Source organism: Silurus aristotelis, assembly GCF_946808225.1.
Source record: "Silurus aristotelis genome assembly, chromosome: 17".
Taxonomy (NCBI): domain Eukaryota; kingdom Metazoa; phylum Chordata; class Actinopteri; order Siluriformes; family Siluridae; genus Silurus; species Silurus aristotelis.
Window position 1 is genome coordinate 23,605,405 of NC_139590.1, and position 12,528 is coordinate 23,617,932.

Here is a 12,528-nt window from a genome sequence, read left to right on the forward strand (position 1 = left end):
TGACGTCACCACGAAGGTTACCGTAAATATCCGACCCCACACACACACACACACACACACACACTCAATAAACAAATATACACATATACACACACACTCAACTACACACATTATACACACAACTACCATCATTTCTTCTCTTCTTCCCACTCACACACTTAACACTCTCTCTCTCTCTCTCTCTCTCTCTCTCTCTCTCTCTCTCTCTCTCTCTCACACACACACACACACACACACACCACACCAGAAATCTTTATACAACAAAAACACGCTCACGCTGTTTTTCTTTACATCTAATTGATAAAAAAGCACTGACACTGGAGACTCCTTCAATAAACCAGCCCCTGTATCCCTGCTCACGAGCCGTTACTATAGAAACGATATCATATCGCAACAGAATTATATCACAAAAAATAAACAAATCATTCCCCGAACTTCTCTTTTCATCTCTTTTATTTTCCTCGTGTTCTCTCTTTCACATACATCTCACATCATCTTGAAATGTACTTCTGCATGGATACACAGATAAAAAAAATAAAAAAAGAAACAGTGGTAAAATTCCGACTGGAGACAAAAGAAATGCAGCGACACCTGAGGAACGACTTTCTACTGATCAACAAGCAGAACTGAGGATCCAATGAAGAATAACATCTCACAGCTGGGTCATTACAAATCCTGAACAGTAGTGGGCGCTGTTACACACGCGGGGCTTCATGCACGCAAAAAAAATTAAAAATAAAAAATCACGTGGGGATTTAGTATTTATTCGAATTTGCATTTAACTATTAATTATCAACTAAATAAACAGTTTTCCGCTTACTGCTGGAGGAAAGGAGAACGAGTGCAATCTGCTGTTCGGTGATCTGGAAACAAATTCGCACCGTTTTTCCCCGCAAATCACTTCACACTCAGACAGTGTGGTCACGCACCATTTCTCTTTCCTTTTTTCTTTCTTTTAAATTTGCATGAGAGTAAAAGTTTGTGCACCCTAAAGTAAAAAAATTATAATCAAGAAGCACAAAACATCACGGAGAGCAAAAGGGCATTTTTGGTGCGTTCAGATTTGAGCGTGACGATCCTGACTGATATCAGTCCATTCGATATGAACATCCCATAATAACTACAACCCTAATTCGTCAATTCATCAGTTGCGTTTTCTCGATTGTATTATCCTGTCGCGTTATGTTTTGGATTGTTGTTTCCTAACAAGATACGCCTGAACTTTTATAACAAAAAAAATCGGTTGAATTTTTACTTGGGACTGAAAACTTATTAGCACTCATTTTATTTTTAATTTAAACAATTAAGTCTGATCGCTTAAATGCTTTATGATCACTATCATTATTTATATATTATATGTTATATTTAGTGTTTTATTTGTAACTGTGACCTTTTTTTTTTTTTTTATCTTAAAACGTTCAGAACTCCAGTCTGCTTGTTTATGTGTGAAAGAAAATATGTTTGTGTCCTTATATGGAGCATCATCATCTCTTCTACACACCACATTGTTTTCCTGCCAGAGGAACCTGAAACAGGAAGTTCAATTCACCGATCGTGTTATTTGACGCCTGATCGTTTCCACCGGAGCTCCGAAGAAAAAAAAAAAACATCTCAGTAAGATTTCAGGTTTCGACCTAAAAGTTCAGAACAAGCCTGGGTTTTGAAAAAAGTGACTTTAAATGCAACACAATTGTGTGGAAAATAAAACAAAAGCGTAGTTCATGGGGACTAAAACAAGCGTCGCATCTGTTCTCAATGTAGAAATCTTGACCCTGGATTGAAATGGACTGAACTCTCCAAGTTGCATCACGTGACGCACGTTTAAACTACCCGTCACATTCGTGGTCTAATGCGTATATAAAAACAAAACACACGAATGTGATTGTTTCAGAATCGGTTTTAAAAACAGCTGAGAAAAGACATTACAGCAGCGTCGCTGCGGATTAAAACCATCAATTAAAACTTTGAACATAAGCATTAATAATAAAAAAAACAAACAAAATAAAAACCGGACGAGTGCGTCATGTGCAACACGTCTCGACACGTGCAGGACCGGCACCCGGACCTTGTGCACACATAGGAATTATTAAAAATACAAGCAAACTGTAAAACATTTTGTACGTAGCAGCGAAATTACAGGCGGAGGAGAAAAAGGGATAAAGTGGGACGATGCATATATTAATTGTGAGAATATATTATATACAGATATTACACAAGGCCTGAACCGGATTCTGCGTAAAAGTCAGCGGCGTCCAGGTTCAGGGGTCGGGCTGGTAAGGCGGAAAGTGTCCTGTCCTTCACCTAGAGAGGGGAAAGAAGAGGTTTTTGGTTACTGAGATGAAAAGCATCCGATTTTATTGTTAAAAAATAAAACCCAAGGAATTAGATTTAATACGCAAACAATTTAATGTCATCTCTCTGTGTGTGTGTGTGTGTGTGTGTGTGTGTGTGTGTGTGTGTGTGTGTGTGTGTAATCGTGTTCAACTTAACTTTTCGTTCTTTTTACATTATTTAAAAAATAAAATACATTTTCAGTCAACGAGATGAAACCGAATCTTTTCCCATAACAATATATTTTAATAATTTGGAAATATTAGCAATATATTTAGAATAAAAACTATATTGAGAATAAGAGATTGGGATTATTAATTATATATTCTAAATACAGGCTATCTATTTTGAATATAAGTAATATATTGGGAATATACATTATATATATCGGAAGTGGCATCTCAGTGAGGTTAACTGAACAGAAGGTCAGGGTTCAACCCCCAGTATCCCCAAACTGCCACTCTTGGGCCCTTGAGCAAAATCCTTAAATCCTCCTGCGTTTTAAAATCAGTTTATAAGGATTAGCCAAAGACGAGTTTCTGTGTATGAGCCGTTATATGAAAACAATAATTATCATATCGATATTCGTAACGGCAAAAGAGAATTTAACCAACCAGAATTTAGGGTTACACAGAGCTGTGGTGTAAACCATCATAATACCAGTGTTGGAAAGACTTTCTCTGATATGTGTCTTATTTTATTACCTGAACCCATTAACCAATTAAAGGTGCTTTCTTTTCCCCTTGTGTGTGTACACACACACACACACACACACACACACACACACACACACACACACACACACACACACACACACACACGGGTAAATAGAGATGGGGTTGAAACAATGCTGGAGTGCTCCTTTAAACCTCTCACATGGTTCTGCTGTACTCGATGCCGCTCTTGGACGAGATGCTGGACCACGGCAGGAAGCTGCGCAGGAGACTCTGTGCTTGCCTGTAGATCCTCTGTGGAATGGAACATGGGCTTAAGCTGGCCAGCGCTGATCCTATATGATGAATATAATCAGTGAGGAGCTCGTTAAGGAGAACTTGATCTAAACAAACAACCCTAATTAATTAAACGACATAAAATTGAGGACACGCTGCACAAGCCATGCTTCTAAAACACACACACACACACACACACACACACACACACACAAAAAGATATAAGATGGTCCAGGGCGGATGTCCGCCGTTGATGTAGAGGACGTAGGTGAAGCCGTCCTTCAGCACCCCTCGGATGGAGTAATAATAGGGCAGATAGTGATGCTGCTTAAAGTCTCTGTTCTCGTAGAAGTGGATGGCTGTGAGGTTGGTGGTGAGCACGTGCAGGTAGATGGCCTTGCAGTGGTCCTGCGCCGTAGTGGAAATGTGCTCCTTCAGACTGTCCAGCAACAGGGAGCCTGTACGGTGTGAGCGTAGAGGAATCGAAAAGAACAAAGATCTTCAGTACACATATGAGAGAAAACTGCTGAAAGAAATTGTAGTGTAGCTTTAAGTTCAATAAAACAGCACAAAAAACCCAGGCTTTTCCCCCCATCAGCATCTAGGGTTCCTCAGCAAGCTGATGGAAACCAAAATATGCATGTACAGTAAAACCTTTACTGATCTAAGACTTGATCCTGACTCTTGATTACACACACAAACCTATTCCGTGTTTTCGGAACTCCTTCACCACTCCCAAGCTCAGAATGTAGGCGACCTGAGTGTCAACAGGAAAGCTGGAGGCCAGAATGTCTCCATCCTGGCAGGAAACAGGAGTAGAGCAACAGTCAGTCACATTTACATCACATCTTTCTAAACGCTTCACTGAACCTCTAAAAAGGAGAAATCATCCCATTCTTCAAACAACCCAGGACACACGGAGCACACGGCCTAATTACTCAGGTGCTATTAAAAGACTCGCTGCCCCATGTAAATTGCAGTGAAGCACAAGTATCGAGCCCAGCGTCACGCCCAGCGTCCCGCCCAGCGTCTCAGACACACATCATCTGTTCCCAACCTTTTATGCTTTAAGGGTCAGGCACATAACGGAGCACAAAGTGCATATTATATTACTATTATACATATAATTACAAAAAAATTATCATTAAAACATTCTAAATAAAAATGAATGTATTAATTATATTCATAAATGTTGAGGAAAATAAAAAGACACGCATTCAAAAAAGTAATAAATAAAAATAGATACAACCAAATAAAAAAATAAAAGACACTTAAAATAAATAGTACGTGGTGTGGGTTAATCAACTCTAGAGGTCACTCTCGTACTGTATAACGCAAGCTGGAAAAACTATTGGTATGCCGAATAACCGGTGCCGATTAATCGAAAAAAAAACTATAAATCTGTTGACCTCTAAATATTATATGGGTTCATTATTATTACATATATAACAAAAATGTAACAACTCGCAAGCAGAATCAGCGTGAGCTTAACTGATTAACGCATTGAGAAAAATTGGCACAGACAAAAAAAAAAAAAAATTATACTTTAAAATATGCGAAAATCCATAAAATGCAAACAAAATTATAATTTAAAAAGGTTTTATTCCTTCTTTGTGGCCCGGTACCACATGATCCCGACCTCATCTTTATTGCCGAATATCATGGGTTGCATGTACGAGGAATCTCATGGTGTGCTGGTGCGATAAAAATATGAAAAACTATAAAAATAAATCAGGAAATAAAATGTTAAAGTAATAAATAAAGACTTAACTATACATGCAGGGTGCAGTATGTAAAGTGAGGCAGTGCAAATAATCATGTGAACGTAAGTGCCTTGACCAGAAACGATAAAAAGATAAAACACCAATCCAACGATTCACTAAACACCTGAGATGAGAGAGTCTTGAGGCAGCAGCAGAGAGCCTCTCGCTTAAAATGCCTTTTTTGGGCCAGAAAATGAAGACCTGCCAATGCTTTCAGTTTGACCTGCTGATTTATAGCGAGGACCCAGTGATTAAAGACACACGAATGCTTTCCGACCTCTTTGTGCACTTTTGTTCTGCCCTTTATTTCAGCCACGATCATCCCCACGATGCCGCCTTTGAAAGTCGCGGCCAATGAAAAGAACTTCTTGTTCGAGGTGATGTCATGATACCACGAGTCGGGGTACCTGAGGAGGAGGAAAGGAAGAAGAGATGCTTTTGAGAAATTTTGACTAGAAAAAAATGAATAAGATGGCGATATTGGGGACAAAAATAGAGCAATTTTATATTTATATAAAAAAATAATAATAAAAATAACACACAGGAGAGATGTGCGTACTTACTCGATCGGGAACCAGTCACCACACAGCACTTTAACACTGTCTATGTCATCTTGGCACAGGAGGCGGAGTTTGATTTCGCTAAACGCAGTGGGCGGCACCACGTCAGTCATTCACACCTAAACACAAACCGACCACCTTCAGTACATGTTTCATGTATTTGTAAACAGGATTGTACAATTCAGAATCAACACCTGAGCATTCAGAGGATTTGATTCTGGTTTAGATCAAAAGTGCACGTGTAACATACAGGCACCTGCACGGTATTTTGTACTTTTGTTAACTGCATGCTAGCTTTTATAGCTAAGTTCAGGGCAAAAGTCTGGTTTAGTTATACAAGTATAAGATTCATTTTTTTTCTAAAAAACCTTAGGACTCAATTTGAATTTACTGGACCGAAACGACGACACTGACTGATCCAAACATGATTACACACAACACACCACGAATAGAGGCAGTGCAACGATTGTGCAATTCATTCACTAAAATATAGCACACAGGCATGAAATTACTTCTAACTCTTCTCTAACTTAAAAAAAAAAGTCCATTATAGATTGGATGTATTTATCTGAACTTTATTTAAAAAATAAACAAAACAAAAATCTGTACTAAATCTTTAAAATGAGCTGAATGAAATAAATATGAATATATTCAATTCTATTAATAAATGGAGAAAAATAAAATGCATGCATTCAAACCGAAACAAAAAAAGTAACCCTGCAAATAAATAAAAACAGCTGCATACAAAAAGAATACAAAATAAATTTAAAAAGACACTTAAAATAAACAGCTTGCAGTGTCTGTGATTTGCATCTAGAGGCCGCTCTCGTACTGTATAACGCAACCCGGAAAAACTATCTGTATGGATTTTTGCAGATAAACGATAGTTCCAGCAATCAACTATCAATGCTGATCGAACAACAAAACCGATAATCGGTCGACCTCTATTGTATAGTAAAAAAATTCCAGTACAGATTAAATTTTAGCGAAGCAAGTTCAGGACACATTGAGTTTATGGGAGTGTGTTTGGAATCTGCTGGGATTTGGACAGTTTTTGTTTTGATCGGTCTGTTAATTAATCCTGTGGAAGATCTGAGGAACGAGTTAGTTCTCTCAGCAATAGTCTGACTCATGTCAACACACCTTCTAAACCAGTGGTGTCCAGTCTATTCCACAAATCACTGTTGTGGATGCAGATTTTCATTTCAACCAAACAACCTGATAGTCAGTGAAAATAAAAATCATTAGATTTTGTTGGAATGAAAACCTTCACCCACACCAGTCCACCATTCAGGAAAAGACTGGACGCCCCCCTGTTTTAACCAATCAGATTTGAAGCACAGTGAATAAGATACTTATCCGTTCAGCAGTTATGTGATACATTCAATACTTCTGAAAAAACTAAAAATACGATACCTAAGGGTTTATTCTCCACGAATCAATGTGGGAAAGAACATTATGACTTTTTTGGCCTTTATAGGAACTTAATAAAGTGCATAAATATATATTTTTTAATGTCTGAGATACAAAGAAATAATCTGGCTAGTCAGTTTATCAGGTGCAGGAATCACCACCATTATGTCATAAAAATACAGAAAAAGTTTGAAGGGAACCGTTCAAGAAAGAAAGAAAGGTGTTATCTAGGCAGTAAGAAAGAGTATAAGAAGACATTTGCTGTGATTTTGGACACTTCCATCAAACTGTCTGACTTTTGTTTCTCCTCAAATCCAACCAAATTCACAATTCTGGATTCTACACTTTATCTATTCTGTCTGATTGCTGCTGAAAATGTTCATTGTGTTCTCCATTCGACACGACACTGCCTGAATGGTCCATTATTTTAGGAGGATTCTGTTCCTCCTGAGTGAGAACCTCCAACCACAAATGAAGAGAAGATCTCAGTGCTCCTCATCACACAAACCCAGAGCTCTTTTAGTTATCTGTAGGGTTAGTTCCCCAACAGCTGCCACGAATAGATACTAATGTGAGTAAACAGAAAATAGAAATATGGGTGGAATGGGACCATCTCCTGCACTGACACCTCATTAGTGCTGATGTCCATGCGACACTTCACCGACTCCTGGTGTCTCCTCCGGCTTTATCTTCCACTTTTAATCGAAATAAACCGCGATAATAAACCGTGAAAATGTAATACATGTAACTGCTGAACGCCACCGGTTTTCTGTTTAAGAGCAACAAGCTAACCGGCTGAGCTAGCTAAGCTAACATGCTAGCTAAGACAATAAGACGCCGCTGTTGTTGTTGTTGTTGACTCGGGGAAACCTGCCTGATTTGGCGGCTGGGAGCGCGGAAGGTCGTGTCAGATCCTAGGCTCGGGTTCCGGCGAAGAAGGTTCACAGCGGCCGATTCATGGTAGCTAAACAATAAAGACGCGCACGGGGAACGGAGATGAGACATCCGTTTAGCGGTTCTGGGGCTCCCTCTGTCTGCGCTTGGAGCGCTGTTAGCGGCTTAGCCTCCGAGGCTAACGAGTCATCTAAAACTAGGCCCCTTTCGCGGGGGGAGGAGCCTAACGCGCATTACTAACAACCCGCTTTATGGCTGCGTTCCAAATGTCAGCTTGCTCACTTCACAGGCGCGCGACATCAACACATACATATCATACCAATACTGTGTCTAGTGCTAAACATGAGAAAAGGATTTACAATCGGACTGAGCCCAAGCCGTTCAGTAAAACATCTTATCAGAATAGAAAGTAAACAAGTAATTTTTTTTTTCAATATTTTATTATATTTATTAATATTTTTTAATAATTATTAGTTATTTTGATTATTAGTACAATAAATCTTATTTTTTAATTAGATGAAATAATGGGAAAGGTTTCTGTAAGTAAACATTGTATTGTATTTCTTGTTTTTAAAGATCAGACACTGCAAAAAAAGTGTAATATGATCACATCTGATGTACTTTCAGTATGATACACAGAACATGGAGAAGTGAACTAAAAGAAGTTCAAGTTTAGCACACTGTTCACCGGCTTATTTTTCAAGCATTTGTATACATTTGTGCATAAGAAATGATCAGAAAATAAATGAAAGTGTACAGATTTCTTTTTTTATATATTTATCTGTAAAGAAAAAAAAATATTCAAGCAAAAGCGTGCATAATGTTTTTAAGAAAACATTTTCATTATATCCATCAACTTTCTCCAAGAGAAACACACTGCTGTCTGGAATATTCACCCAAATTAAACTTGAGAAACTTTTTTTTTTTTAAGGACATTTTAATGGCTGCTGCTATTTAAAATAAAGTTACTAGTTCAGAATCTGAATATTAAAGGATTTATAATATTATATAGAAGAAATCTATTTCTTTTTGAATAACAATTGATCATCTGATCAAAGATAAAGCAGGTCTCTCAGCATGCGCTGAACGAACACACACACACACACACACACACACACACACACACACACACACACACACACACACACACGTCACATTGCTGTTAGTGTTTAATTTATATGTAGGAACAGAATCGCAGAAGAACCTGAAGGAGGCAATCTGACTAACACTGTAGATACAAACAAATATAAAACAGAAGGCAGAGGGTGAGAGTCAGTCCCGTGAGTCAGTCCCGTGTTCATGCCTTCCTCTGCTTCAGTGAGTTCATGTAGAAGCCCAGAGATTTCTGGATCGAGTCTTTAGTGATGAAGTTCACAAAGTTTTTAATGTCTGACTCTCGGCTGGCCAGCAGTCGATCCACCGTCGGCTTCCTCATCATTGATTTGCTGATCAGACGCGCATGATCTGTGAATCAAACGCATCAGGAGCTTGCTTTTAAAAAAATTTATATATACATTTAAAATGAAAAAAAACCACACATATATATATATATACACAGACAAGAGAATTCAAATCATATAGTCATGAGTACAAAATAGAAGATTCTGACCTGGAATAGCTAACCACTTTGTGATTGTTTCAGTAGCCGTGCTGAGAACGTTCTCCTCAGGAACCACCTGGTCCACTAAACCGATCTTCAGAGCATCAGAAGGACTGTACATCAGACCGAACTGGAGAGAAAGCTCTGTTGTTCTGAAACCTACTGTGTTCACCATTGTGTCTTTAAACCTGCAGACAGACAGACAGACAGACAGACACGTGAACCGTATAAATCTGCTCATTAAAATTATTTTTAACAAATAAAAATATAAATAATGAAAATATAAATTTGATGAGACTGAATAGAAAAAAAAACTCAGGAGAAATATAAATTTAAAAAATCATTTAACAAATACTTATATAACTGCATAAAAAATATTTATAGATGTGCAATGTAATAAAGAAATATTGGTGTAATTTCTTAAAATAATCTTTTGTTATTTTACTTATTAAAATTATAATTATAATTGATTGTGCTATTTTACCCTGTGTGTACTAGTACAAAATTAAAATGAATAAAACCACAATAAAAACTCTCTCTCTCTCATGACACACACCAGAAGGGAGCGACGATGCCGAGCTGTGCCTCGTTGAGGCCGATTCTGTAGCGAGGATCGTCTGCCATGATCCTGTAGTCACATGCCAGAGAGACCAAGCATCCACCTGCAGGACTGGAACCCTGAATAAAAAAAAAAGAAAAGAAGAACACCAGTGCACACGTGCGTCCGTGTGTAACGTGTGAGGAACGTATAAAACGAGACTCACGTTGATGGCGGCGATAGCGATCTTACTGTAGCCGTAGACTTTGAGCCAAATCTCCTGCACAGATTTCCAGAACTCGGCGTAGTGCTCCGGGTTCTTACCGTACATTTCCGTTATGTCCAGGCCGGCGGAGAAAATCTTCGGCAGAGCCTGGAAAAGAGAGATATTGTTGTGGAGAAAATAAACGATAATAAAAATTATAGAAATCTTACTACAATATATTATATACACTTGTAATGATTTCTATAATTCACATAGAACATTTCTACACAAAGAATATTTTTGTCATTTATTTTCTCCCATCAACAATATTGTTTATTTTAGTCATTTGTGTATTTTTGATCTTTAATTTATTTCATTAGTTGTTTTAAAAAAATTTACATTTAAAAATCTATTTTTAAAACTCTATTTTCTTTATCTGTATCACCGTCTCCAGCGATAGGATCCTGTGTGTGGTGATGTACCGAGGTGAGGATCACTCCTCGGCAGCTCCTGTCCAGCTCGAGTTTCTCTAAACTGATGCACAAATCGGTGAGGAAGTCCAGACTCATGCTGTTCACCGGTGAGCTCTGAAACTTCACAACTGCGATCCCTGTGCAAAAACATTCACATATACATCCAATACTTATATATTAATTACAGATTTGCACAAATCAGATTTCATCAAATCAGGATTTCATTTATTTATTTGACTATAATGAATAAGAACACTATGTTTATACAATTTGGTTTTATTTGTAGAGCAGTTTTAACATGGTCTTATAGCAGCTTCAGAGAGACAAAACTGGTTATAAATGTATGTATAGGTTTAGTGCCTATACATTTGTTCCTTATCATTTGGAAATTTGTCCCTAATGAGCGAAGAAAACCTCCCTAAAAAATCGTGAGAGGAACCAGATTTAAAAGTGAAACAATCCTAATCAATAAATCTCATGGTCATGACCAGAGCTACAAAATTTAGTTTGTATTACTTCAGTTAATATTAGTTTGCATGCATATATATATATATATATAGTGTGTGTGTAGTGATACAGATCATGTGAATTTCCCCAAATTTCTAATTAATTTCAATAAACTCCCGGCAAGTTTCCAACTTGAAATATTTCCAAAATACTCCAGACGAAGTTCCTATGAAAAGTTTCTGGAAATTTACAGTAACGTTTCATACCCTAATCGTCAATGTATGCCTATTAGCGTCGCATTTTTATTTCTTTGTGGAAAATTCTTGACATTTGTGAGTGAAAAAGTACTTGATGTAAATCTTATATAAATAAACGTTTTCTGGATCGCAGTCGCAACATTAATTGAAACAATTAAAAATTATATTTAGCCATTTTGATTTTTCTCTAATTAATTTATATATATAATTGCAGGAAGATTGTCCAACGTGAGTTTTATAGAGATAAAGATGATTGTGAACAATTGTTTGGTTCTCCCTCGGCCCGAGGCAGGGATCAGTACCAGTGCTGCCGTCCAGGTCCACTTTTACGTGTGATGATGATGATGATGATGATGATGAATTTCTACTGCTGGTGCTGCAGATGGACAGGCTGGAGGTTCTGCCATGTTTACAGCCTCCACACAGGAGCTGAGAAGATCCTGAGGAATTCAGGAGAAAAGTGAATAACGTGAATGACTTGTATTACACTTTATTTCAGCAAGGGGGCGTCAATGTGCGTGAACTGATAATCACTATACCCTACGGAGGGCACTAATGTCTGAGTGTTTAACGAGGGGCGTTTGGGATCGAGCCCCTTGTCCTCTGCAGGGACGCTGAGGGGGGAAAAAACGTCAGCTCAATGCGCAGTTAGCAATCTGAAAATAACTTTTAAATATTTAGATATTTTCTCTATTACTTTATTTGCATGTATAAAACTCAGGTTATTTGCTGAAAGTTTTAGTCACGAGAGTTTTACTTCTCATGCACAGAACTACGGGTTTCTGTGTGGAAATATATAACATTTATACAAAATGTAGTAACAAAATACGGACTAAATTTCAGCTAAAAGACGTTTCAATCGAAAGACGTTGAATAACAGTCAATTTGAGGTCAAACAAACAATAAAACACAAGTAATACCGAAGGATACGAGTCTGAATCCGCGCCTCAGCACAGCCGCCATTTTCTGTCAGAATGAGCAGCCTGCACACGCCGAATCTCTCACGTAGGCGACGTGGGCGGGGCCACAGCATTCACCCTTTTTTCCGATTGGATAGAAAACGCCGTCTGTTTTCAAATTAACCAATCACAGAGCGA

At 37.9% G+C, this 12,528-nt stretch overlaps 2 protein-coding genes across 5 annotated transcripts; both read right to left on the reverse strand.

The window, feature by feature from the left end:
- Nucleotides 1-435: 435 nt before the first annotated feature.
- naa60 (N-alpha-acetyltransferase 60, NatF catalytic subunit) lies at nucleotides 436-8,132 on the reverse strand. Of its 4 annotated transcripts, none has more exons than XM_083566577.1 (8): nucleotides 7,892-8,132; nucleotides 5,608-5,723; nucleotides 5,322-5,451; nucleotides 3,984-4,080; nucleotides 3,505-3,739; nucleotides 3,208-3,360; nucleotides 1,391-2,301; nucleotides 436-1,324 (listed from the first exon to the last, which is right to left on the reverse strand). In XM_083566577.1, the coding sequence occupies exons 2-7, from the start codon at nucleotides 5,715-5,717 to the stop codon at nucleotides 2,298-2,300; spliced, it is 729 nt and encodes a 242-aa protein (XP_083422703.1). In that variant the 5' UTR covers nucleotides 5,718-5,723; nucleotides 7,892-8,132; the 3' UTR covers nucleotides 436-1,324; nucleotides 1,391-2,297. The 4 variants fall into 4 exon arrangements, with proteins under 4 accessions (XP_083422703.1, XP_083422705.1, XP_083422704.1 ...); XM_083566579.1 differs by having other exon boundaries at nucleotides 3,201-3,360; XM_083566578.1 differs by having other exon boundaries at nucleotides 3,036-3,360.
- A 934-nt stretch (nucleotides 8,133-9,066) lies between these two features.
- On the reverse strand, nucleotides 9,067-12,494 carry eci1 (enoyl-CoA delta isomerase 1). The gene is made up of 7 exons (XM_083566570.1): nucleotides 12,352-12,494; nucleotides 11,734-11,871; nucleotides 10,737-10,864; nucleotides 10,276-10,422; nucleotides 10,068-10,189; nucleotides 9,521-9,699; nucleotides 9,067-9,375 (listed from the first exon to the last, which is right to left on the reverse strand). The coding sequence occupies exons 1-7, from the start codon at nucleotides 12,392-12,394 to the stop codon at nucleotides 9,209-9,211; spliced, it is 924 nt and encodes a 307-aa protein (XP_083422696.1). The 5' UTR covers nucleotides 12,395-12,494; the 3' UTR covers nucleotides 9,067-9,208.
- Between the last annotated feature and the right edge of the window lie 34 nt (nucleotides 12,495-12,528).